Source organism: Calonectris borealis, chromosome 1 (genome assembly GCF_964195595.1).
Source record: "Calonectris borealis chromosome 1, bCalBor7.hap1.2, whole genome shotgun sequence".
Lineage (NCBI taxonomy): Eukaryota > Metazoa > Chordata > Aves > Procellariiformes > Procellariidae > Calonectris > Calonectris borealis.
Genome location: NC_134312.1, coordinates 63,827,750 through 63,853,640, shown reverse-complemented (window position 1 = coordinate 63,853,640; position 25,891 = coordinate 63,827,750). Strand labels below are relative to the sequence as shown.

The window sequence follows — 25,891 nt, the reverse complement described above, 5'->3', positions numbered from 1 at the left end:
CTAGCAAAATCCAAGCTATATCTGAAAATGCATATTTCAATTAAGTGGGTAGAAGCAAATCTAGTTTCTACCTAGAAGGCATAACTATTTTGACAGCATGAGTTATGATGTCTATGGAAAATTTTAGAAATCTGTCTCTCTTCCACTTGGTGGCTGTGAAGAGTATAAAGTTGGAATATATATTTTTGGACTACAAAGGAGGAGTTTCAGTTCATTTGGCAGCACCTGTTTATTGGTTATTGAATCACAATCTTCATCTCATTCCAACTGTAGCAGGTCAAACCAGTTGAGAAAACCTAAAGCATATTGAAAAAAGAAAATAGACAAAGGTCTTGGAATCTAGGAGGAATGAATAACTTCTGAAATCCTTTGAACTTACTTAAATGCCCTGGCACCTAGCAAGTTTATCTGCCTAAGTTTGCTAAAGGTGACCTGAAAAGGCTGTGGTGGGTTTTTTGTTGTTGTTCTTTTTTTTTTCTTTTAAATTGAGTTCCAGCCACCTTCTATATTTTTGTGTTTGTTTTGCTTCTTTGGCTTAAAGAATGCCTGAAACACTTTGTTGTTGTTGTTTTTTCCTTTGCTTATTTTGTTTTCACTGTTGTGTTTTTTACACTAGAAAAACAAATATCCAATCTCTTATTCTCTACTCTAATTTGCAAAAACACCTCTGGGTATCTAGGAGCATAGCATGATGATACCTCTCTGGCAACAAGACCGATTTGAAAACTTCTTTCTCATCCTGCAGTGGTTCACTGCCCAGTCAGCAGTGCTGATGTAACTGGTTCTTGGACTACAGTGTTGTAATCAATCCGGTTTTACACCACCGTCTTGCAGAGAGTTGCATTGGCACACCTGAGGAGGCAAAGGAGGAGGGAGGGAATTTCTTTCATGGGAGTTCCTGCCAGAGAAAATGTAATGTTGAAGTAATGCCTCAGTGATACTGGCTTGTTCTGAACTTTTTTTCAAGAAGCTGTGCTGAGTCCTTAAGAATACTTCTTTTTTTGCAAACTATCATTGAAATTAAGGGTTAAGAGTAAGTAAAAATTTTCAATTTCCCGATTACAATTCACTTCCTTTAATTGCTTTACTTCCATTTTTATTGACTTTTTTTATGATGTCCTGACTTTGATATTTCTCCCTAGTCAACTAGTCTGGATAGGACTGGAATTTTTATTGTTAAGAGAAGAAGGGGAAGAAAAAGAAAAACCAAGTGGAAGAAAAAAAAAATTTAAGAAGATTTTTAAAAATAAAACTTTCAAGCCTCCTTCTTGTAAAGAAACAGAAAGAGGGGCACAGCCCAATTTTTTCTCCTTTTCACCTTTAATGAAAAGGAACTGCTTCAAACTCCAAGTGACAACAAGAGGGGTCAACAACCCTTGCGTTATAACTTCATTTCTCAGAGGATATTTGCTTTCAGAGGCAATATGATCCAGAAGAATAAGCAGAGCATTGGGAATCTGGAACTCCTATGTTCAAATTCCAGTTTTGTCAGTAACTTGCTTTGTGGCCTAAGGCAAGTTTCGTGCTAATTTTCCTCTTTTTCTTGAAGGGGAAACTGGGACATAGCTCTACATATATATTATCTATCTGCATAGGGTATAAATATTTACTTCCTACTAAATATTTGCTTCCTCTTTAACTTAATCTGTATTTATCTTGTGAGGGTGCAGAAGTTGGATTTTTTTTAATCAAGCTGAAAATTAAATTAAAATCTAAAATTTTCTCTTTGTTGCTTCTGCTAGCAGAATTGTATCAGTGGGATCTGTAGGATGTAGCAATCTTCAGATGTCTTGAGGCTTTTGTTTGCAGCAGTGCTAAATGGTGATAGAAATGGATGGTAGTTATTTAAACAAGTATCTGCATAAGCATGTTCATTATTTTTACCATGAAAAACCCCTGGAAGGTATGACTACAGAGGTATTGTAAAGGAGGAGTTAAAAATGAAATAATGTTATGAACATGTGAAGTGGTGGTGTCCATCATTTGTAGTTTCCAACCTGTTGTTCAAATTGTGAGTCTGTAGGATTTTTTTCTTGTGTATATATTGGCTCTGTGCAGAGAGGTTTCGGTCTGCCGTTAGGTTTGTTTTCCTTAAATTTTTTTTCTAGATCTCTTGGGTATAGTCCAAAGAGCCCCAGGAATTAACAGGCCACAGTTTGAAAATTATTATGCATTGGTTGCAAATCTGTTCTAGGGTAGCTTTACTGATAAGCTTAACTGGAATGCTGTCTTTCAGTGGTGATGCAGAGATTCTTGAGAAGAACCTTGCTGTTCAGTACTGTGTGTACTTCCTGAAACTCTAAGCAGGTGAACAGAAACTAGAAGTAAAGCTTCTGTGTGAACTGAGGGAGGCTTCTGAGATCAGAGCAGTGCTGATTCTGTTCTGTCTTTAGTAAATATTTCACAAGAGCGTATTGTATATAGTAAACATTATATGGCTTCTTAGTGTGCAGTGTCAGGCAGAAAGTAATGGTTTGACTTTTATCACGTCAGGTAAAGATTTTAGAGTAACACTGATAAAACGACCACTTTCTTTGAAAAGTCACATTCAATTACTTTTATGCAGTTATTTATAGTGTTCCTGTACCTCAGGCAGTTTTCCGTTCTCATTTCACAGTTTTTGGAAAACTGTAAAAGTGCACCGATTGTATATGAACAATAGTTGTATGTATATTCCATATTTATTTTAACAGCTACCTTTTCTTTCTCATGTCAGGTCTGCACAAGTTGTGAAGACAATGCGGAAGCTAATGGTTTTTGTGTGGAATGTGTAGAATGGTTGTGCAAGACCTGCATCAGAGCTCACCAGAGGGTTAAATTCACAAAGGATCATACAGTAAGACAGAAAGAGGAAGTATCTCCAGGTAATGCACTTGATTTATAATTTCACAAAGAATGTGTGTCTGCATTGGAAAACTGTATTAGACCACCACATTTCTTTTTAAAGTGATAAATTTCAAAAATTGTATTCCCTAATCCTAATAAATGTAAAAGGACAGATTCATTGTGATACAACCTTTGGTGCTTATGAATTAGTGGAACTGTGTTATTTTTCTGGTTGCTAATGGATATGTTTTAATAGTTTCCTGCCTCTCAGTCACTTATTCCAATTTCATTGCTGAAGGCTGCAACAATTTGAACCAATTCTGGTGTTTCTTTGGCTGCTCTCCATCTAAGTGGATCTCTTAAATGATCCAGCTAACAAAAGAGAAATCTTTATTTTAAGCATTAGATGCATTAGAACATAGCTACTGAAAAGGGAGACTTTGTCATGGCTTGGGGTATGATAGCCGTTTTTCTGTGAGGTTTTTCTGTCAGATATGCTGCATAGTGGTAACAAACCCTACAGATTGGTATTTCATATGATTTTTATGCAAAGTGTTTTAAACCAATAAATATACATAGATTGTATCTTTCACTTGGAATGATTGCAAGTTATTATCTACACTTTAGAGATCAGCTGAAGAAAATACTTCGTTACGCATTTGGCTCCTCTAGTTTTTCTAGATGTCTACCAAATAGTTTATATGAACTTTGTTGTTGTATACAGCTGCAGAAGGAGCACTAAAGATTCAGCACTCTGATAATAAAGCATGCTCTGTTAGCGACAAAGCATGCCAGAATTCACGTTTTAGCTAAGTATATTTTAAGTTTGAAATATTTTGCCTTAGAAATGAAAGGGAAGTATGTTATGAATTGGGGTGTTTTTCCTCAGTAGGATCTGTGATAATTCAGATTGGAAGGGACCTAAGGAGATCATCTAGTCCAGCCTCCTGCTTAAAGCAGTCAGCTATGAGATCAGATCAAGTTGCTCAGGGCTTTATCCATTTGGGCCTTGAGAACCAGCAACGATGGACATGGTGTACAGTACAGCCTCTCTGAGAAATCCTGACTATTCTCATGGTAAAAAAGGTTGTACTTTTATTCATTGAGAACCTCTTTTGTTTCAGTTTATGCCCATTGTGTCTTGTCTTTTAGTAACATTGTAAGACAATTACAAACATAATGGGATGCTGACAGACATTTTACTGGTTCTAATAAGTCCATTGGACTTGCATGGGTTTTCTTGTAAATATATAAATTTTTATGAATTATTATATGGTATTATAAATATATGCATTATAATATATGTTTATTTTCATTCCACTGTATCTAGTCCTGTGAATTTTATATATAATGCGGGCTTTCACTTCTGTAATCTGTATTGCTCAAAGGGTAGCTTCCAGTATGATAATTTGGAGATATACATTATATTCTGTACCCCACTTTCAGATGTGGTGAATCAAAAGTGAGGACTGAGTGTACTTTCAGGAGAGGACAAAAGTAGTAGGTAAAAGTGTCTAACTGTTACGCTGAACATGACTTGGTGGTAGGAATGCTCTCTGTGCATTCAGGCCTCCTCTGAGTCTGCTGGTCAGTTTCAAAGAATTTTGACTGAAGGATACGGATCTGAATATAACTTCTTCCAGGTTTCATGAAAATAAGTAACTGAATGGGTATGGAGAAGAGACCTTATTGATCTGCAGAGAAGGATGGGCTGCAGCGTGATGCCAGTTTTCATTACAGGCCATATAATCCTCATGAACTCAGTGTCCAACCTAACTCATAAGATATTAGGCTTTCTCGGTTAAATTGTTTAAAGAACAGATTTCATTTATATCGTCTGGTGCTGTTTCCTATGCTCCTTGGAATTTGCTCACTGGAAACTGAAGTGAGACCTCTGACCCGTTTTGAATGGGGTCTTGAAGGGATGTTGGTAACTTCTGGTTATTATATTCTGTATGTTTTACACTTTTGAATGCCTGTGTCGTGATACCCTCAAACCCCCTTTCACTCATTTGACTGAGAAAGAAGACAGAGCAATGAATTGTCAGCAATCTCCTCATTTCCATTTAAGAGAGGAACTTGCTGGTTGTGCAATGTCTTTTGCAACTGCAATGGTGCTGGCTATTCCTTTTGTAAATAGTTTTGTGGGGCCTTTATAAGTTATGGCAAAATAGGTTCTAGACTGTCATGGTTTAACCTGGCAGGCAGCCAAATCCCACGCAGCCGCTCGCTCACTCCCCTCCCCCCCCCTGCAGTGGGATGGGGAGAGAATCGAAAGGGTAAGAGTGAGAAAAACTCTCTAAGATAAAGACAGTTTAATAGAACAGAAAAGGGAAAATAATAGTAATAGTAGTAATAGTAATACTAATGATAGAATATACAAAATGCGTGATGCACAATGCAATTGCTCACCACCCGCGCTGACCGATAACCAAGTAGTGATCGGTACTTCCTGGATCACGCCTACCCTTCATATACTGAGCATGACGTCACATGGTATGGAATACCCCATTAGCCAGCTGGGCCGGCTGTCCTGGCTGTGCTCGCTCCCAGTCTCTGCTTGGTAGAGCATGGAAGCTGTTCTTGACTAGGAGGGTACTTAGCAACAACTGAAAACATCAGTGTGTTATCAACATTCTCCTCATACTAAATCCAAAACACAGCACTAGGAAGAAATTTAACTCTATCCCAGCCGAAACCAGGACGTAGACATTTTCCATGAGGGTGTTAGCTCCATGCTTGATCAAGAGTGAGATGTGGGTAGTTAGGATCAGGCGGCCGGAAGATATCGTGCTGTACGGAAAGATAGGACCCCCTCCCCTAATAGCCAGTAGCATTTAGGTGTGAAGTAAGCAGACGGAAGTGACGTCGTAAACCCAAGGTATATAACACCGTGTTATCTACCAATAAACGCCATTTGCCGTCCACCACATTGGTGTCTGCGAGTCGATGGCCCGAGCGCCCCGGGGAGGGGGGTCGCCGTGCCGTTCCTGAACCAGGTCGCCACGCCTCACGAAGGCGACAGTGAGACATTGCAGTTTGAGCTTACAGCTGTTATATTCTTGATTAGGTGGCCCAATACACACTTATAGCATCTAGGTGAGGAATATGGTGAGGAAAAACAGGAGAATGCAAATCTTTAATAATTTCAAGAGACTGGACTGACATCTTCCTTTATTCAACAGAGGCAGTTGGTGTGACCAGTCAGCGACCTGTGTTTTGCCCTTACCACAAAAAAGAGCAGCTGAAGTTGTATTGTGAAACCTGTGACAAGCTGACCTGCCGAGACTGTCAGTTACTAGAACACAAAGAGCACAGGTATCGAAACAAAGTACATGTTTTATGCTACTCATTTCTAGGAAGACAGCTTGAAGTTGATTGTAGCTCTAGCTGTACGGAATACAGTCAGGTGAAAAAAGTGCAAAATAAAGTTTTCTGCTCAGAAATGAAGCCCACAAATAAACAGAGATTGTATCCAAAAGAATGTGGCTGATGAGTGTGTGATAGTTTAGAATAAAACCTAATTCTTCCAGTTTTTAACTTGGTGACTTAAGCACAAGGCCTTTCTTTACTGTCAAGTTATTTGGATAGAATTTGTTGCTATGCAGCTCTTCAGAGAGTCCTTAGAAAGCACAGGGGCCGTGTTATGCAACTGTACACTTATGTGTAATTTCTCCATTTGTCCTTCAACAAGATGATTATATAACAGAACATTACCAAACAATTTCAGAACGGAGCAAATGGGCATTTTTTCCGTGAAGAGCCCTTTAAAAGAAAGAGTAAACCTAAAGTTTGGCTATACTGTACTTTGAGAACACTGTTTATAACACTCAAATCTTTGGGTTGCTGTTCTTTGGTCATCTCTTACTGGCCACAAAAGCTGAAAAACAGGATTATATACAACTTCTGAGTACAAGACAATAATCTTGCTGGCTAACACATACAGTAACGGTCTGGGACAGATGTACTCTTAGGTTAAATATTAATATGCTTGCTATACCTGATGCAACCACCCAAAGAACTAGCTTGCCTGACCAGGTGAACATCAATAGATGGAGAAGTGTTGGCCACTGTTGCTCCTTGGAACAGGCTAAACCTTGCTCTTGCAGAGTTGCAGTCTTCCTCTTTAATTCTCCTTTTCTTAGGATTTATATCCCTTTCAGAATGTGTCACCTCTTTTTTTCCTCAAATTGTTGATGATTTCAGTTCCTTGATTTAAAATGTTGCTGACTTCTACTGACTCAGTGATCTCTCCTCTTTCTTCTGTTTCTACATCCTTATCTTGCATGAAGTAATAGCTTACATGCACTTTCACTTACAAAGCGATGGCCACAGCACAACATTAACTTTTCTTTTGCTAAAATTGGGCTATGGTCATGCAGTATCCCTTCATATTTATGAAAATCATAATTCTCAAAACATAAAATAAAAATTATAGGAAATACACTATAAATTCAAATATACTATAAATAAAATATATCAGCATTTGCTGACATATACTTCCGTGAGGACAGTTAAATTCTGAACTTGAGCAGCGTCTTTCTTCAATTAAAGAAGTCTTTCGTAAGGCACTCTGCTTTTTAGCAAGTATGTCACACCTTTTGCATGTGTAAATACTCACTGTTATGTACTACAGGTACCAGTTTATAGAAGAAGCTTTTCAAAACCAGAAAGTGATCATTGAGATGCTAATCACCAAACTGATGGAGAAGACTAAGTACATAAAATATACAGGGAAGCAGATCCAAAACAGGTATGTATCAGATTTTGAGATTAGAACTGACACAGAGGGCAACTTTATATACATTGTGATTTCTTGAAGTTTTTAGATTAGTGCATTTTGTACCTCTCTCCTTTTATCCTTCCAGAAAGAGAAATTCTAAAATCCTAAGTTTGCCATAGTGACTTTTGCCTGTTTAATGTGCTTGGTTGTGTTAGGTAACTCTTTTGCTCAGCCTGTCAACTTAATGGGCAGCAATAGCTTGGGTGCAACAAAATGCAATACTTATGCAATAAAGGCTGTAGAAGGCAGTCTTACCGTCTTCCCCACCATCAGCACACTTATTTTCTTAGTGTAGATCCCTCTTAGAAAGTGAAAGGTTATGACTCATGTTTTCATAATGCTTGTGACACATATTTGAAGATTTATGTAATACTTTTATGCTTGGGGCTTTATTCACGCAGTACTACAAACCTAGGAGAAAAATAAATCTGTAAAATGTATGCTGCACTAGGCCTTTGTAACTGCTCCTTCAGCAGAGTTCAAAGGCAGTACCCAGGAAGATGCAACACAGTACGGGATGCTGAGTGCAACCTGAACTCTTCCTCTCTCTGTGCCTGTCTTTGAGGCTGGTGGAGATGGAAAAAACCAGCAGACGCCCTTCTCTTCTTTTGCTGCATCTAAGTGGTTATTCTCCCTTGCATCTTAGCAGTAGTGGTTTTCACAATATAAGATTATGCTTTGCTATTACGATTTTGAGCACTATTGATGAAATAGCTAAATTAGAAAATCTATTTATTGTTTTTGTTTCTGGAATGCCATTCTACCTTAGATGGAAATTAGACTTAAACAGTTTTGATTGCCATGGACCATTCCAGAAATGTGCTGGACAATTAAAAATCAAGAATTTCAATTACAATGAGCATTTAATTTTTATCAGTGGCAGATGTCAGTAATTTTACAGACTTATGGCATTAGAATTTGCCACCAGTTAATTAATTTTATCATAGGTCACTGGTACTTGCTCTATTTCTCCCAGTAATTTTCCTGATTATCAGTATCTGATGGTATATGTATTAATTGATGCATATGACCAAGAAATAATGTAGTCTCAGCAACAGAGTTGGGGTGGGGTTTATACTGTTTGGAGGGTGGGTTTGTGAGCTAAAGAACATGATTTTCTATACTGTCTTACAGAATTCTTGAAGTGAATCAGAATCAAAAGCAGGTGGAACAGGATATTAAAGTTGCCATATTTACTCTGATGGTAGAAATAAACAAAAAGGGAAAAGCTCTGCTGCATCAGTTGGAGGTAATTTCATTTTATCATAAGAAACAAAAATGTCAGTCTTAATATTTTTTGTGCGTATTCATATCAAAATAAAATCAATTTCTAGTATTAGCCACCTGTGCATGTCCTACTGCAATTCCAAAGTGGAGAGATGTCCCACACAAGCCATTTGAGCAAGTGGGTTTTTGAGGGGGGAGGGGAGGAGGGTTTGGTTTTTGGGGGGTGGTTGTTGTTTTGTTTGTAATTATTATCTGTGTTCCCTGCTTTGTGAATTAGGGCTGTCTCTGAGACCAGTTTCTTTCTCCATGCTTTTGCAAGTCATAATTCTATGTGTCATGCATGAAAAGTCTTTCCATCAGAATTTTTCATAAATTCAGGAATCCACTAGCAAATTAAAGGAGAGAATTGTCTAGAATGGATACCTGGAAAAATATTACTTCAAATTGTGTTTTAAAAAGTGTGTGTGTTTATTGAGAGGCACATATATATATGAAAATGTGTCATAAGAGAAAAATGGGAATCTGCACAGAAAGTCCTGCTATCTTGAATAAATGTATACTGACTTTTCTGTTTGATAGATGCAGTCAGGGGGCAAGGGTGCTTTTTAGAAGAGCTGAAACCACTTGATCATTGTGAATTACAAATATGAAAGCTAATGCCTGTTAACTGTAAATTGAACCCTTTGACTGGAACTGCTTTTCTACTTGCAGACTCTGGCAAAAGAGCATCGGATGAAACTTCTGCAGCAGCAGCAGGAAGTGGCAGGTCTCTCTAAACAGCTGGAACATGTCATGAATTTTTCCAAATGGGCGGTTTCCAGTGGAAGCAGCACAGCACTACTGTACAGCAAACGCTTGGTAAGGTTAGGAAGATAGCTCTTTCCATTTACTTGGGGACTATAGTTAAGGCAGATATGCACACACGTGCTTGTCAGTAACACTAGGGAATTAGACTTTTTAATGACTTTCTACTAATTCGAATATTTGTATATAATTTTTCATGGTTTTCTCTTAAACATAAATAGAGAATGTTTCTAATAATTTAGCACTCTGGTCATGATTCTGTCCTGTTACACTACCATAGAATTGTTGTAGATCTGCAGAAGTAGGAACAACTCCTTTTCTCTGGAGTGAAAACCATTAAGCCGTGAAACACTGGGAAAATTATTGTGCGTCCTTCATCATCACTGAGGTTCTTTTCAGTACTTGTTACAGCTTCTGAGTTCAGAGAAAGACGGTATTTATATATTGTAGAGTCTGATACCCAGCATTTTAATGTAAAAATTAATGTATTGCTTTATTCTGTCAGACTGATCTTCCATTAAAAGTCTTCAAAAATTGATAAAAAGGAAGCTGAGGCTTTTGCTTGTCCATGCAAACAGTTATGAAGCTAAATATTTCAATGCTATAATGACACTTAAGATCTGAGTGCATGTGGTCTCACTAAGCTGACTGCTCATGATGAACAGAAATCCTAAAAAACTTGAAATAAAAAACAAACAAAAAGCTGACCATGATTTGTCCAGAGGTTACTAGATTGTACTAGCCTGATGATGGAAATCTGTGGCAATGTTGAGGAAAGATGCTAGATCCTTTTTTTCCAATTCCTATAACTGGATAACAAAGTTTTTTCTTTATTTTCTCATTACTTAGTTGAGAATCTACTGGCGGGGTGGGGTTTTTTTAGTTTGTTTTTGGGTTTGTTGTTGTTTTTTGGTGGTGGGTTTGTTTGGGGGTTTTTTTTGATACCCATTAAAATGCTGCAGGCTATAGCAGATAGTGGAATATTACTTGGTTTTATCAACTTGCTTCAAGTAGTTAAATTCATTTGGCCTGCGTTATACTGCCTCAGCAAGTAATATTTTTTAATTTAATAGAGAAAAAGGGCATCAAACTGAGTCATGTTGTTTATAATTGCTTAGTGTTGCCACAAAGACTTCTGCTATGTGAGTAAGAAAACAGTTATGTTGCAGGCATCTTAATCTTATAAACATTGTGCAGTTGTAGAAAAAGAGCATCTAGCCCATAAAGCCTCAGCAAATGAGAAATATTTTCCGGAAGAACAGATGAGCTTTACACTCCTGATTTTTTGCTGAAAGTTGGTGTTATTTGGGAGTTGAGTAGCTAACCTGTCTGCGGACATTTGGGAAATCTGTTCCTGAACAATAATGCATAGAGAAGCATGTGAGACTTCTGCTCCGGCATATCCAACCACTTGAAACTAGGAGGGAGGAATGCCCAGCATACTTAAATTCAGAGTTACAGCCAGGAGGCAATGTCTGTACTTCAGGGAAATAGCACACTAAACAGTTTGCAAGAAGACATCAGCTTCCCAGCCTAGTCCTCTAGCACAAACAAAACACTGGTAGCTACCACTATTATTGACAGGAGGTAACTAGTCTAATCATGAGTTTGTCTACAATATATGTGTGTGCACTGTAGGAGGAATATATGGAGCAAACTGTGACAAAAACTGTGTGCAACCAGTATTGGTGACAGGACAAAAGACTAGAATTTCTGTAGTGTAGTATACTTGATTCTGGTAGTGTACACAGAAATCCTAGCAAATCTATATTCAAAATAGTAGTGCACTTAAATTTTCCATGGTCATTAAAAAAACTTAAGTCTTGCTAAATGTTTTTTGATTCTGGTCTAAAACTGACCTGCCTAAAATTGAAAGAAAAAACTTGTGAACTGGAAGATTTTATAAAATTCCTATGTAAAAGATAACTAGTATCTTAAAACAGATAAGATGATTTTGCTAAGTATGTCTCTTGAACTTTTCCAGGAAATAATCTATTATTCAAGAAAAATAAAGTGTTGAACTCTTAAGGGTTTTTTGTATCTGCTGTGTGTTATTCTAAAATTAGTGCCTGTGTTAGATATTTCTAGTGAAACAACTGCAAGAAAATATTTTCTTTCTAGGAACTAGATAAATACTGAGCATTCGATAGAGTATTCTGCTTGTGTAATGTAATCATAGTCCAATCCTTTGGAACCAAGGAGTGGGAAGAATCTGAAAATATCTGTGTGTCGTGGTTTAACCCCGGTCAGCCACTGAGCACCACACAGCCGCTCGCTCACCCTCTCCCCGTGCTCCCGCCCCTGGTAGAACAGGGGAGAGAATTGGAAGAGCAAAAGTAAGAAAATTCGTGGGTTGAGATAAGAACAGTTTAATACTTGAAATAAAATAAAATAATAATAATAATAATAATAACAACAACAACAACAATAATAATAATAAAAAAATGTAATGAAAAGTGAAACTATGAGAGAGAGCGAGAGGAACAAAACCCAGGGGAAAAAAACAGGTGATGCAGCCGCTCACCACCTGCCGACCGATGCCCAACCAGTCCCTGAGCAGCAATCGCTGCCCCCCAGCCAACATCCCCCCCCAATTTATATACTGAGCATGTTGTCATATGGTATGGAATACCCCATTGGCCAGTTGGGTCAGCTGTCCCGGCTATGCCCCCTCCCAGCTTCTTGTGCACCTGGCAGAGCATGGGAAGCTGAAAAGTCCTTGACTATGTAAACATTACTTAGCAACAACTAAAACATCAGTGTATTATCAACACTATTCTCATATTAAATCCAAAAGACAGAACTATATCAGCTACTAGGAATAAAATTAACTCTATCCTAGCCAAAACCAGGACACTGTGAATCTGAGAGTTTTCAAAGATAAAGTTTATAAAATCTGTTCTTTGGCTCTCTGAAGAAAACTTAAATTTATTACAAAGGAAAATCCCCTGTAATGATACTTGTTGCCAAAAGGATGGGATACTTTCCTTTGAAAGAAAAATGAATGAGCTAACATAGGTTTGGGGGAAAAAAAACCAACAATGGTTATGTGAATGTGTACTTCAGTTGCAAGTAGTTCAAGTCATTGAATGTATTGACCAAGTTTGTGGAAGATATGTATTTCTGCAGGGGATAAGAATTAGTTTTTTTTAGGCTGTAGTTGATTGCTTTTTAAAACTACTTGAGGAATAAGAGAAAGATGTTAAGAATATTTCTTTTATTTGTAGCTTGGACAAATTTCTCTATCTTTCACCTCAATTCTCTAGGGGCTTGTTCAGAGTTTTTTTTGTTGTTGTTTTTTGGGTTGGTTTTTTGTTTTGTTTCTTTTTTTTTTTTAAAGACTCTTTATGTTGTTCAGATACATGGCTCTGGCGCCAGAGAAAAAAATCTTGTTTTGTTCCTGTTCTAGATTACATATCGACTACGGTATCTTCTCCGAGCAAGGTGTGATGCTTCACCAGTGACTAACAATACCATCCAGTTTCACTGTGATCCTAGCTTCTGGGCTCAAAATATTTTCAATCTAGGTATGATAAAGTATTATTCGCCCGTGGGCATCTTGATCCTATTTTGAAAGCAGCTTTCATTTTGTGAAGATAAATAGCCTCCGCACTATTAATTTCTTGGTTTACTTTGTTAGATTTATTTCCTTACCTGTAGAAGACATTTAAAGTGCATTGTATGAGAAAAAGTATTATTTATGAATACTTATGATAAAGTATTAACAAACTTACCTTGCTTTAATGGTACGTGTGATGGTGAAGGTAGCAGCTGTCAGTTTCCTGGGTGTCATGCTGAACAATAAGCCTTGGAGAACTGAGATGAAGAGAAGGGGAGAATGCCAAAGAAAAACAGAAGAACAGGGAAGAGAACACTACTTTTTGACAGTTGTCTGGCTTTAGATTATCTTTCCTGAAGTTGTGGGGTGGAATTCAGGAGAAAGCATGTTTTTAACAGAGTTGCAAATGTACTTCATCTTCATTATCCTAATAGATTTTGATCTAGTCTCCAAACTGGTCTTTATATTTTTTCTTACAGCTATAAGTTGCTAGGGTTTTATGGTACTGGTGAATCCCAGAACCTGGAAGCTTTGCAGGTGGCCTGTTTGTGTGATTGCCTGAAAGCCTGAGTTTAATGGAGATAAGCATCCTACGACGTCATCAACTTAGGAGCAGGAATTAAAACTTAGAGGTCTTTTTAGGATTTTGACTGCTGTTGTGCTTCCTTTCTCTCTCCATTATTAGCTTGATGGGCATTTTTTGTTTTTCTGTCACTGCTTTGTGAGATACCTGTGGGACTTTTTCTGCCTTTCATCAGAAAGTGCAGCCAGCTCTACAAATGTACAGAGAAGTGCAAATGTATGTTTCTCTACAAAGGCAGAGAAAAAGAGTGTTATGGCAGTGCTTTAAGGTGAACAAGCTCCTTTCTCCACACACCAGGACATTGGATGGTAGCAGGGAAATTCTCCAAGTTCCTTCTTTGTAAATAATTTTTCTTTGGAAAGGAGTCGAAAGTGAATCTTTTGTTTCCAGAAACGAACTGTCAAGCTCTGTGGTGATAACTGTGAACTTCTGCTAAACTGAGATGATGCTTGTTAAGAGGGGGGTTTCTTGTGTTTCATTTTGGGGCTCTTTTTTGTTATTCCTTATATTCAGCCATTGAACTCCCTAAGTATGTTCCCTTAAAGTATTAAAAGTGCTACAATGGAAATGGCATCTGTACAGATCAGCACATGAGTTCTTGTAACAGTTTATCTATTTAAGTGATAGATAAAACCAGATCGCATTTATCTATCTCTTTTCAGAAATCACAGCCTTTAGGCTGTTACGTTTATGATCAGACGTGTTCAATTTCTGTAGATAAATCAGATTTAAGAACCACTGAAGGAAAAATAAAATAAAGTTTAAGTAAAGAAACAAGTTACTCTGGGAATGGCTTGAATTCTAGTCAGTCTCTGTGTTGCTGACACTGTGATAGCATCTGTACACTAATAGGATAGCTCTCTTATGGATTTCAGAATGTATTTAAGAAAATAAAATACAATATTTAAAGTGTTTTAATTCCACAAATTGTATGATAACCCATGGTTTTCTAGAATAATGGAAGGGAATCATTCTCTATAGTACCTTTGGGTAAGTAGCTTTATACCACAGATGTTAAGTCTGGAAAGACTTTTGAAGATGTAATTAGACTTGGAGAGAACAGAACAAAAATGCGGTGTGGGTCTGACAGTTGATTGTAGTACAGTCAATACCATTCTTGGTCAGGGTAATTCCTTTTTTAGAGAAAGAAAATAAAACGAATCTATTTTGACTGTAGTGAAATATTTCATATAGCTGCATATGGGAAACAGTATTATTCATCTGCATTTTTCTCTGCTCACTTTATGGGAAACATTGACTAGACCTGTTACAGGCTTAAAGGGTATTAGGCAATAGATTGGTAGGGTTTTTCCATTTTGTTTAACATATTTAAAATTTTTGTTAATGACTGATGGGGTAGAATTATAATTAAAATGTACGCAACACCAAAATACCAAGTGTCAATACAAAAATACTATTGTTGATGTTAGCTTTCTGCTCTGCTCTGCACTACAGTATGTTGGCTGGCCTAGACTCCCTCTGTGTCTGTGTCTAGATAGGGAACTAGAATGATGCTACTTGCATAGCTTCTCAGCTCTTGGAATGAAAAAGAGGAATATAAAATGCAAGAAGTTTCCTCCTCCTTCAGATAATTTACCCCAAAATGAGCCAAGCTAGACTGCACAGGATCCACAGAGACTGATGGATATGAGGAGAGAAGTGGCAGAGGATGATTTCAAGTTCTGCTGTAACAAGGATTGTCAAACTGTCATGTGGTGTACCCACCTCATTGAGGGACGCAGCCCTAAATCTCTGGGAGAGAAGGCAGTATGAGGTGCCTATCCCCCACTTGTATTGAAAAGCTGTTGTGCAACCTTCCACAGATCATTGGAATTTCTTAACTCTCCATCTTGGACCATAACTTTCTTTACTTCATTCTGTTTTAAACAAAGAAAGTGTCTTTGTCTTTTCCTGTACATACAGTGTGCTATTCCCTTGAATCAAATCAAACTCTGTTCTAGTTGGAATTCATCTTTCTTGGATGAGGTAGCCAGAATTTTACATGAGAGTTTCATGTAATCACACTATATATCTCTTCAGATATATAGTGCCTTTTAGTGTCTAAAAGTTACCTGTCTAGTCAAATTTCCTTCTAAGTCAGTGGAGAGAGATAAAACATCTCCTGGAGGTGCCCATCACATCCTAGAATTGGTGGTGTGTAGCAATTGAGAGTATCATTTAAGTATTCCATGATGTTGACTCAGAGGCCAGAAAGGATCACAATGCCTTTAAGTGTTATGATACAGTTAAATCTTTTTATCAGACGATTGGATCAGGATGCTCTTTCCTGTTGCAACTTTGCTCCCTTGCTCTTCTGGGGAGGCCAGGACACCCTCCTAGGAGAATCCACCGTATAGAGGAGGCTGCAGCACAAGACAGTTTGCTAGTTTTATCTTTTCTGCGTTACAAAATGCGAACATTTTATTGCCTAGAAGCAAACAAAATAAATGGAGTCCTCTATCTCATGTTTATCCATTCTTTACATGTTTATCCATTCTTTACATTACAATAATGAATGATGACCTCATGGTACAAAAGGAACTAATTGTGAAAAATAGCATTTCTGCTAGCTGCCATATTTTGGTATTAATTTTATTTCTTTTGTTTAAACCAGGTTCTTTGGTAATTGAAGATAAAGAAACCCCACCACATATGCCCAAGAGCCCTGTCATGGAAAGAAACTTACAGCCACCAGGCAGCTTACCTTCAAACCAGCTGTCTAAGTTCCCAACGCAGATAAGTTTAGCTCAGCTCCGACTCCAGCACATGCAGCAACAGGTCATGGCTCAGAGACAGCAAGCTCAACGCAGAGCAGGTCCAGTAGGTTTACCAAATCCAAGAATGCCAGGAGCCATGCAGCAGCCTCCTGCTTCTCATCAGGTAAGTTATGACTATTTCCAGAGAAGACTCTTCTTTTTCTATGGCACTGAAGGAGAAAGTAAAGAAGGATAAGAAAAAAGAAAGAAATTACGTCTAGATACATAACTTCAGATAGCTTCATCTTTAGCACATGGCTATGTAAGTGGGTTAGGGAACATTTTCTTTACTGAGAATTGAATGGGCATTTTAAACATGTCTGGCAGAATGTGTGGTAGCACTCAGCCTATTTTTATTCAGAAAAAAAAATCGTATGGTATCCAATCGTATATAGTCCTGAGCTACATATTTTGTATTTTTGTTAAATGATTAAAAAGTGAATCTGTCATTAACTTTTTTCCAAGGCTTTTTAGCATGGACTGTGATTCTCCCATATAACTTTCTAAGTTGGAAATACTCTCACTGGTTCTTGTAATGTATCTGCATTTATTGTATCAGAATAATTGAAATCCATCTACTAGGTTTTTTTTTTAACATTGAAAATTAATGTGTTATGTGATCATTCAGATAAATGGTGTGGTACTATTTGTTTGCATCTAATTTGTTAAGAGTTTCAGAAGTTTAAAATGGCCACTTCATAAAAATTTCTGGAACATTGGATAGATATCAGCTAACTTGCAAAATTGTTTGTTTCTTTGTTTTCATGCAGGCACCTCCACGCTTGATTCATTTTCAGAATCATAGCCCCAAGTCCAACGGTTCAGCTCTTCCTGCACAACAGATGAGATTTCCCCAAAATCAGAACCTACCAAGGCAAGCAATAAAGCCCAACCCGTTGCAAATGGCATTCTTGGCACAGCAAGCTATAAAACAGGTAGAGTTTCTTTCCTTTTCAAATAAAATATCAGATGTGCTTCATATCATTGTCATGGTTTAACCCCAGCTGGCAACTAAGTACAACACAGCTGCTCGCTCACTCCCCACCCCCAGTGGGATGGGGGAGAGAATTGGAAGAATAAAAGTGAGGGCTGAGATAAGAACAGTTTAATAATTGAAATATAGTAATTATAATAACAACAACAACAACAACAACAACATGTAATGAAAAGGAAGATAACAAAAAGAGAGAGAAATAAAACCGAAGAAAAAGAAGTGATGCAAATGAAAAACAATTGCTCACCACCAACCAAACAATGCCCAGCCAGTCCCCGAGCAGCGGCCTCCCGGCCAGCTTTCCCCTAGTTTATATACTGAGCATGACGTCATATGGTATGGAATATCCCGTTGGCCAGTTTGGATCAGCTGTCCTGGCTGTGCCCCCTCCCAGCTTCTTGTGTATCTGCAGCCTTCTCAGTCAGTAGAGCATGAGAAGCTGAAAAGGCCTTGACTCTGTGTAAGCGCTGTTCAGCAATAATGAAAACATCTCTATATTATCAACACTGTTTTCAGCACAAATCCAAAACATAGCCTCATACTAGCTACTACGAACAAAATTAACTCTATCCCAGCCAAAACCAGCACAATCATCTTACTTTTCTATTTTTTTTTTCAATTAGAACAGAGACTGCATTTTTCCCTATGACAAGATACCCACAGTTTTCTTAATAACTGTCAAGTTTCTTTCATTTTGACAGTTTTAAGCAGCTGAAAATTATGGAAGTGAGCCACTGTGTGTGCTGTGTAGGTGTTTCATTCTCTTGTTTGCTATTACTGGCACTTATGCAAAACTTCACATGGCCATAGTCTACACACTACAATCAGTGAATAGACAAAATAGAAAATCCTACCATTTAGCTTGATGTTAGTGACTTCACTAGGAACCAGGTAAAAGCTTGACTAAAAAGCTATAGCTGCCACCATTCTCCAGAGCATGCCAAATCTGAACTTCTACAGATGAGGAGAGAAAAGAAAGTCCATAATTGTGGGACCTCTGCTGAGTGAGACTGATCAATATCCAGCTAATCAGCAGTTGAACCGGGGCAGAAGCAAACACTTCAGATGTTTTCTGGATGTTCAAGAAGGCAAATCTTTATTAAAAAGCATATTAGCACATGGGTTGTTAGGTATGTGGAAGGAAAGAGAAAATCATGTCAGTAGAGGTAAGCAGGTAAGAATCAAATGAATCGGACCTGTGACCTGCGAAGTGGAGTAATATCATTCATGTTTGCAATACTTATGATGTCAGAGAACTAATTCCAACTAAATTGAAGAGAGCTGTACAATATCTAAGAGAACCTGTAGTAACAAAAACTAAGTCACCTCTATTCTGCGCCTCTGAAAAGAAGATTGGCCTGTCTGCAAGCCTTTTCAAGTATTTTCATTATCTAGTAATGTCTTTCTGAAACTAGAAACTAGTAAATAGAATGACTGACTAAAAAGGAATTGAGCAGAGTCAAATTTTGCCTACAGTTGCCCTGAAACTCCATTAAAGTAATTGAAAATTGCATATGTCTAAATGAGAAAGAAATTTAGTCTGGCTTGACTGTGCACTTCCTGTCATGGTGTTAAACATATATGTGGGTGGAGATCCAGTCAGCATTTCAAATTCTTAATCACTTTAAGTTTTTAAGGGAAGCACAACATCAAATACTTGATGGCGTCCAAGTGACACTACAGCTATTTACTTAATAAAGCACTGGAGCACTTGTGCATTCAGCCTATTATCTGTAATACTTTTATTTCACTAAAACTGTTACATTCCTCCCACAACATTGTCAATGCAGCATGAAATATTAATAGATACTTAACATCTAGATACAGCTTTGAATTTAAGAATTCACATTCATTTCTTCTATTCGTAGTTTTCAACTACTTGTCATCTTCCCTTGTCTTGCAAGATTGGTTCTTGAAATTGGATAACTTCAGAGTAAATAAGGATTTCATGTTTGAATTCAGCTTACTTGTTTAACTGATGAGTTAGAACCAGTATATGCAGAAGATGTGATCCGTTGAAAAAAATGGTGCTGAATTGTGGATTATTGTCTTTTCTTTTTAGTGGCAGATCGGTAGTGGGCAAACTTCAACTGCCCTTTCAACTGCAAGCAGCACAACATCTACTCCATCCAGCCCCACAGTCACTAGTGCTGTAGGATGTGATGGGAAGACATATGGTCCTCCTGTGATAGATTTGAGTTCTCCAGTGGGTAGCTCCTACAATCTACCATCTCTTCCTGATGTAAGTGTAACATAAGAGCAATGTTTTATGGATTCTATTCTGAAGTAAGTCTTAATGTTTGTGAAAAGTAGAAACCTTTTAGACTGAAATTCTTCCTCTGTTTGTCAAAATGTGACAGTTCCAGAAAACAACAGAGCAGGATTGCCTACATGTTGCTGGCAATATTCAGAACTGTTCTGGGAGACAGCTGTTAGGACAAATAAGAAAAATAACATTGCACGTTGTAATTGTAATTGGACTTGTTTATTTGGATGCTGCATATTTTTCCCTCACCCCCCATAACGATACTAGCAAAAATGAGTTAGCTTAGCTGTCGTTTACCAGTGTCCATAGATAGCACTGGGTTGCTGATGATATTTCTGATAAATTTTTAACATTTTTTTAATATATGTTGGAGTCATTGAAAGGGCTATCTTAGGTAGCTATTAATTGTTGATATACTGGATATATTCCTTATATCTTTTCCTTTTGGTACTTCTTTTCTTCATATATCCTCTAACATGCCTGTGAGCAGGTGATAGAAGGAGCATCATAAGATCATCTTCTCTTAAGCTTGTAAACTTCTCTTTCATAGTTTCTTCTGATTGGTACGTGCTTGTCAGAGGTCCACATTAGAGCTATTGAGTTTTAGTCAGTTGACTTTATTCTTTCGGATAACTGCCGAGCCTATTTTTGTGGTCTAAGGCTTGTAGATATCTGAAATGTCATGGTCTTCTAGTCATAACTTGCTGTTACTCCCTGTTTCTCCCACCTGTCTTTTGTTCTCACCAATAAACTCTCAGATAAAGGTGTTCTATTTTTTAAATAGAGTACACAGAGTACAGAATCACAGTATCCGTCAGGCTTAAAAGGCGAACTACAGAACACGATCATAAAACTACTGAGTCTGTGAGACATTTTAGCATACTGATTTTTGTGCACAGTATTATTATGAACTCTTCTACTTGTATATGTTTATGCTATTAAGATACATGGCCCAAATCACTGTAAATATGCTGACCTAGCAGAGGCTTCTGCATCCACTTCAGATAAGTCTAGCTTGTAAATAGAAGTTTCAGTGGTCAATGCAGTTGATACCAGTGGATTTGTGAGGTGTCTGGATAATTGAGAAAACTGATACCAAGGTGACCTATTTTCTTATCAAACATGATCTTTTGTGTTGCAAAAACCCTAACATTTGAAAAGGTCATTTCTCTTTATCAAACCAGAATGTGCAATTTTTACAGAAAGTTAAAATCGTAAATTGGGAGCCCCTAAAACAGAGTTCAGTTGTCTTTCAGTTGTTTTTATTTCTTTTATCCTACTTGAATTGGAAACGCAGATGCTTTTTAATATAGAATACCTTTTACTCTATTCCATTTACGTAGTAAATTCTGTGAAGGACTTTTATGAACTGTTTAATAAAACACCAAAGAACAAGTGTTGGTTTGCTGTTTGCGTTTTGAGTCAATGTGCATGGCCCCTGCCCAGAAGGTTTGTGGGAGAGATGGAATTGAGTGTCCTTTGAGGTTCTTCCAGTCCTGTTAAACACTAGTGGATTCAAGGGTAGTTTGTGTATTGCTTATCATCTTTTTTAGAGTATATAACGTGAGCATGTCGAAAGAAGGTGTGGAGATAAAAATTCATCTCTTTCTTTGATGTGTGAAAGCTACCTGTCTGATTTAAGCCTTCTCTGTAGCTGATGGAGAAAAATTGGCACTTACAGAATCATCTGATCTTAAAATTGAAGCACTGTCTGGATTTGGCCATTTCTTTTCTTTTTAGAGAAAGCAAGATGACCTATTTTAAAGTAACCACCTCACTTTTTGGATGGGTAAAGTTAGGTGAAATGCATTTTGGTCTTCACCTTCAAAATAACAGTATGGCAGAGGCATGGGGTGGTTTTTTGTTGTTGTTTTTTGGGGAATTCTGTTGTGTTTTTTTTTTTCCCCTCCCAACACTAACTGCTTCCCCTCTCTTCCCCACTTTTTAGATTGATTGTTCAGGAAACATCACACTGGATAATGTTGTAAGGAAGGATGGCACTGCAGAGCAGAATCAGCCCAAACCCCCTTCAAACAGAACTGTGCAGTCACCAAATTCATCGGTACCATCACCAGGCCTCTCAGGTAATTGGAATGTGGTGCAATTTTCTGTTAAAGTGATGTAATGGAAAAATCTACTGTGACACTGTTAACACTGTTACTTCTATTTTATATCAAAGATGAGAAATATGAAAATGAAGGCAAAGTTGTAGAAACTCTAGTAGGAGGTAAAGTTGAGACAATATTTTAGCATTGTCAACAAAGGTAAGTGGCCAGATCTTAAAAGCATGGAGGGAAAAACATAATAGATTTTAGCAAATTGCATAGAAATACATAGAAAAATGTCACTCTTAGGGATACACCAAATTAAAACCTAGAAGCTGTGGTAGGAGACAAGTATTTGAAAAAGCAGAATGTAAGAGAAGGCAGTGGCTACAAATGTGGTGACTTGGGAAGTTCAATTTGGTTATTAGAAAATCTTTTTCACTAGAAGGGTAGTGCAGCACTGACACAGGTTGACCAGAGAGGTTATTGTTACGCGCAGCTAATGTGGTGGACTTGAAGGACTTGAAGGGGATTCCTGTCACCATGCGTGGTGGCCATCAGCAGCTGCTCCATACTCCCGTTGCCCAATCTGGCCTGTAGTGAGGCTATGTGAGCATGAATTGCCAATAAGCACTTGTGCAACGTTCGTGCACTCGCACAGTGTTTATGCCATTGGGCAGATTAGCTGAAACAGGTGGATAATGCATTTGCAGACAGCACAGACTGGTTTCTCAGAACCAATGCTCAGGAAAAATGTCCTTCACAAGTCTTCTGGCTATCTGGTCCCCAGACCTTTGGTCTCTCTCATATCTGGCCCCCAGACCTCTTCCTACTCGCCAGCTCATCTGGCTTAAAGTTTCCTAGCAGATCTCCTGAGACATCTGCTAGAATTTAATAAGGTAAGACAAAACAAACTGCAGTGATCAAGTGGAGGGGTCAGCCAGGCAAAGGTACTGACCCATCAGCCTGCTTACATGCAATGGGCCCCTTTTTAGTCCTCTCCTTCCCTCTATTATCTCATGCTTCTCATCCTCTCATGAATTTGTATTAAATGAGATACGGGTTAAATAAATGACACTGCAGGAGGAATTTTCCCCAAAACCTGTGTACTTCTCTGAGTCACATCTCAGACTTGGCACAGACCTGTGTTTTGTTCTAATCTGATTCTTCTATCCTAGGAGGAGTCAGTGTGACAAACATACACCCTCCAATTCGTTCACCCAGTGCCTCCAGTGTTGGGAGCAGAGAGAGGTAAGGAAAGAGTGGGAGAGAAGAAAATGTAACTTCCACCTCCATAGAACATGCCTCAGTCTCTTCCCTTATTAATGCATATAGAAGTCAATTTGCCTCATCTTCTCTGTTAACAGGCCAGGCCTGATGGTTATTACAGCACTCTTTGCATTCTAAAATTAGTAATTTCCTTTGTAATGTATTAATTGCACATCTAAAAACGTATTAACTCTGTAAATGATGGCTAGGTTGGCATTATTAAAAGAACGCCAATTCTAAAATAGGTTTTAAATTCAGAAAAATCAGCTGAAGGAAATGGTTGCATATTGAAAGTCCTCGTGAAACTATAAATGACTTCAGATTTAAGGGACTGATGTTACAAAGAGGGTTATTAAGAATTTTCTCCCATAATGCAGTTAGTTAAGTGAGCACTAGATATCTACTGAGAGTCTACACAAATGTTTTTATCCTTTAGTGATGGAATATTAATGAACAAATAGATTTACACAATGTTGTTTGAAGAGTGCAGATTATTCATTAATGTGTTCCAATAAATTAGAGCATACATCTGACATGAGATTAATTTTTCATGCAGAGAAAAATCAGATGACATTCATCCTACTTGAATTGGAAACGCAGATGCTTTTTAATATAGAATACCTTTTACTCTATTCCATTTACGTAGTAAATTCTGTGAAAGACTTTTATGAACTGTTTAAATGTTTGTCTGAAGAGTCTTTTACTTGCATTTAAAAAAATGTGATTCTATCTGCTGCTGCTTGAATTCATTTTGTTACATTTAAAATTCTTCATTATTATTAAAAAAAACATAATAAACTCCTGTTTTTGAGTTTGGTTGTCCATTCTCATCCTATTATGACTAAACACATGAAAAAAGACAGAACTAGTTCTAAAAATACGGACCCAGTTTTGGTAGAGCTGCAAGTCTGTAAGAAGCTCTTCTAAGATAATGTAAATATGTGTTTTATCTGGCTTATTTGCTTGTGTGGTTTACAGTGATCAGTTCAGCTCTGGAGAAACACTGGCCTTCCCCAAAATACAGCTGCATCTCCTTCAAAGTGAGATAATGTTCAGTGGAAGTGCTTTTTTGTGTATGACCTGAAAGAAATGGAGATTATTTGCAAATCTTGCACTAATGGGAAGTCAAACCATGAGTAATTCTCTGGTTCTGGACTGCGCCATTAAAATTTTCCCTTTCTGTAATGCCTTTTCAATATACATCAAAGGAAATAAACTTGGATGTTGTATTCTATAAAAGTAATATTGTAGTGCTCAGGATTCAAAGAAGCAACATGGATTAGCATCCTGAGGTCTCGGAAAGCATCAGTGTACAAAAGGCATCCAGTTCTGACTCTTAATTTTCTTTTTTTCCTGCCTCTTTCTGTCATTTACAGTTCTGGCTCCTCCAGCAGGCCACCAGGAGCTGATTCAACACACAAAGTCCCAGTTGTTATGTTGGAGCCGATCAGAATTAAACAGGAGTCAAGTGCACCAAATGAGAACTTTGATTTCCCAATTGTTATAGTGAAGCAAGAAACAGATGAGGAATCCCGGCCTCGGAATGTAATATTAAGTTATAAAGATCTCCTTTCTCTTTGGTGGAGGGTATTTTGCATTTATGGGGAATAAAATAATTTACTAATATTGTGTTGGGGACTTTTTCAGGGGAAAACTAGAAAGCTAAATAAAAGGAAGAGGTGAAATTCAAAATCAAACTAGCTCTACTGCCAATTCAATTCATTAACTGGCGCCATCAGACTGCTTTTATCCATTGAAAACCTGGGAAGGCAGGAAATAGCTTGCAAACATCAAATTTTCATGTGGTTGCTAGATTTTTGGGGCATCAGAGATTTGTTTTATTTTTATTAGTGGAGCAGTGAGCAGTAAATAGCCTTTCATAGCTGCTTGTGTTTAGTTGCCTGATGCTATAGTATGATAGTAATTTTTACGTGCATGTTGCATGCGTATATGTATGGCTGCCTGCATATAAATTCGTTATTCCGGTCAGTTTACTTGTTATTAGGGTCATGTAAATTCACATCAATATTATATTTGGCTTCCTTTGTTTCTTCTTACAGGCCACCTTTTCAAGAAGCATACTTACTTCATTGCTGTTAGATAGCAATCATAATTCCACTTCTGATGAAGCTGTCTTAAGAACAGATGCACCAGACAGCACAGATGATCAACCAGGGGTTCTGCAGGAGAACACATCCAGTGGGAAGACAGGATGGATAGGCCCCCCCCACACTGGGGAGGGCAGGAAAGAGGATGATCCCAATGAAGATTGGTGTGCAGTATGTCAAAATGGAGGGGAGCTCCTTTGCTGTGAGAAGTGTCCCAAAGTATTCCATCTTTCTTGTCATGTCCCTACATTGATGAGCTTTCCAAGGTAAATATGACCCCTTCAATTCCATCTAAACTTGCATTAAAAGACATAAGTTTTGTATTGTGAAACCCAGTACAAGAAGTTTCAGCCTTGAAGGAAGCAGTGTCTTCTTTGAAGTCTTGCATCCAGAAGTTTTATTAATTGGTGAAAACTGGAATTTGCATTGAAACCCCAGTTTAACTTTACAGATTTGCAGCCACAGTAATAAAACTCGTCACTTACTTGGCAATTAAGCAAGATCACTTACATCTAGGGCATCTATTATTAAACTTGGGCCACAGAATTACCAATCTGTCATAAAATGTTTTAAGGATGACATAAAAGATTTACATTTCTTTAATAATAAAAAAAAACAACTTACAAGAAAAATCTAAGCTAATACAGCATTAAATATATTATTTACTATAG

At 37.7% G+C, this 25,891-nt stretch overlaps 1 protein-coding gene across 2 annotated transcripts in view; it reads left to right on the top strand.

Moving 5' to 3' along the window:
- TRIM24 (tripartite motif containing 24) overlaps positions 1-25,891 on the top strand; it is a 67,662-nt gene that overhangs the window by 34,426 nt on the left and 7,345 nt on the right. For both annotated transcript variants that reach the window (XM_075157767.1, XM_075157777.1), the window contains exons 3-15: positions 2,717-2,864; positions 6,012-6,144; positions 7,463-7,579; positions 8,744-8,858; positions 9,548-9,694; positions 13,050-13,167; positions 16,397-16,662; positions 17,309-17,473; positions 19,595-19,774; positions 21,747-21,882; positions 23,022-23,094; positions 24,489-24,657; positions 25,173-25,486. In XM_075157767.1, the coding sequence (XP_075013868.1) occupies positions 2,717-2,864; positions 6,012-6,144; positions 7,463-7,579; positions 8,744-8,858; positions 9,548-9,694; positions 13,050-13,167; positions 16,397-16,662; positions 17,309-17,473; positions 19,595-19,774; positions 21,747-21,882; positions 23,022-23,094; positions 24,489-24,657; positions 25,173-25,486 (2,081 nt within the window). The remainder of the gene's footprint in view (positions 1-2,716; positions 2,865-6,011; positions 6,145-7,462; positions 7,580-8,743; positions 8,859-9,547; positions 9,695-13,049; positions 13,168-16,396; positions 16,663-17,308; positions 17,474-19,594; positions 19,775-21,746; positions 21,883-23,021; positions 23,095-24,488; positions 24,658-25,172; positions 25,487-25,891) is intronic.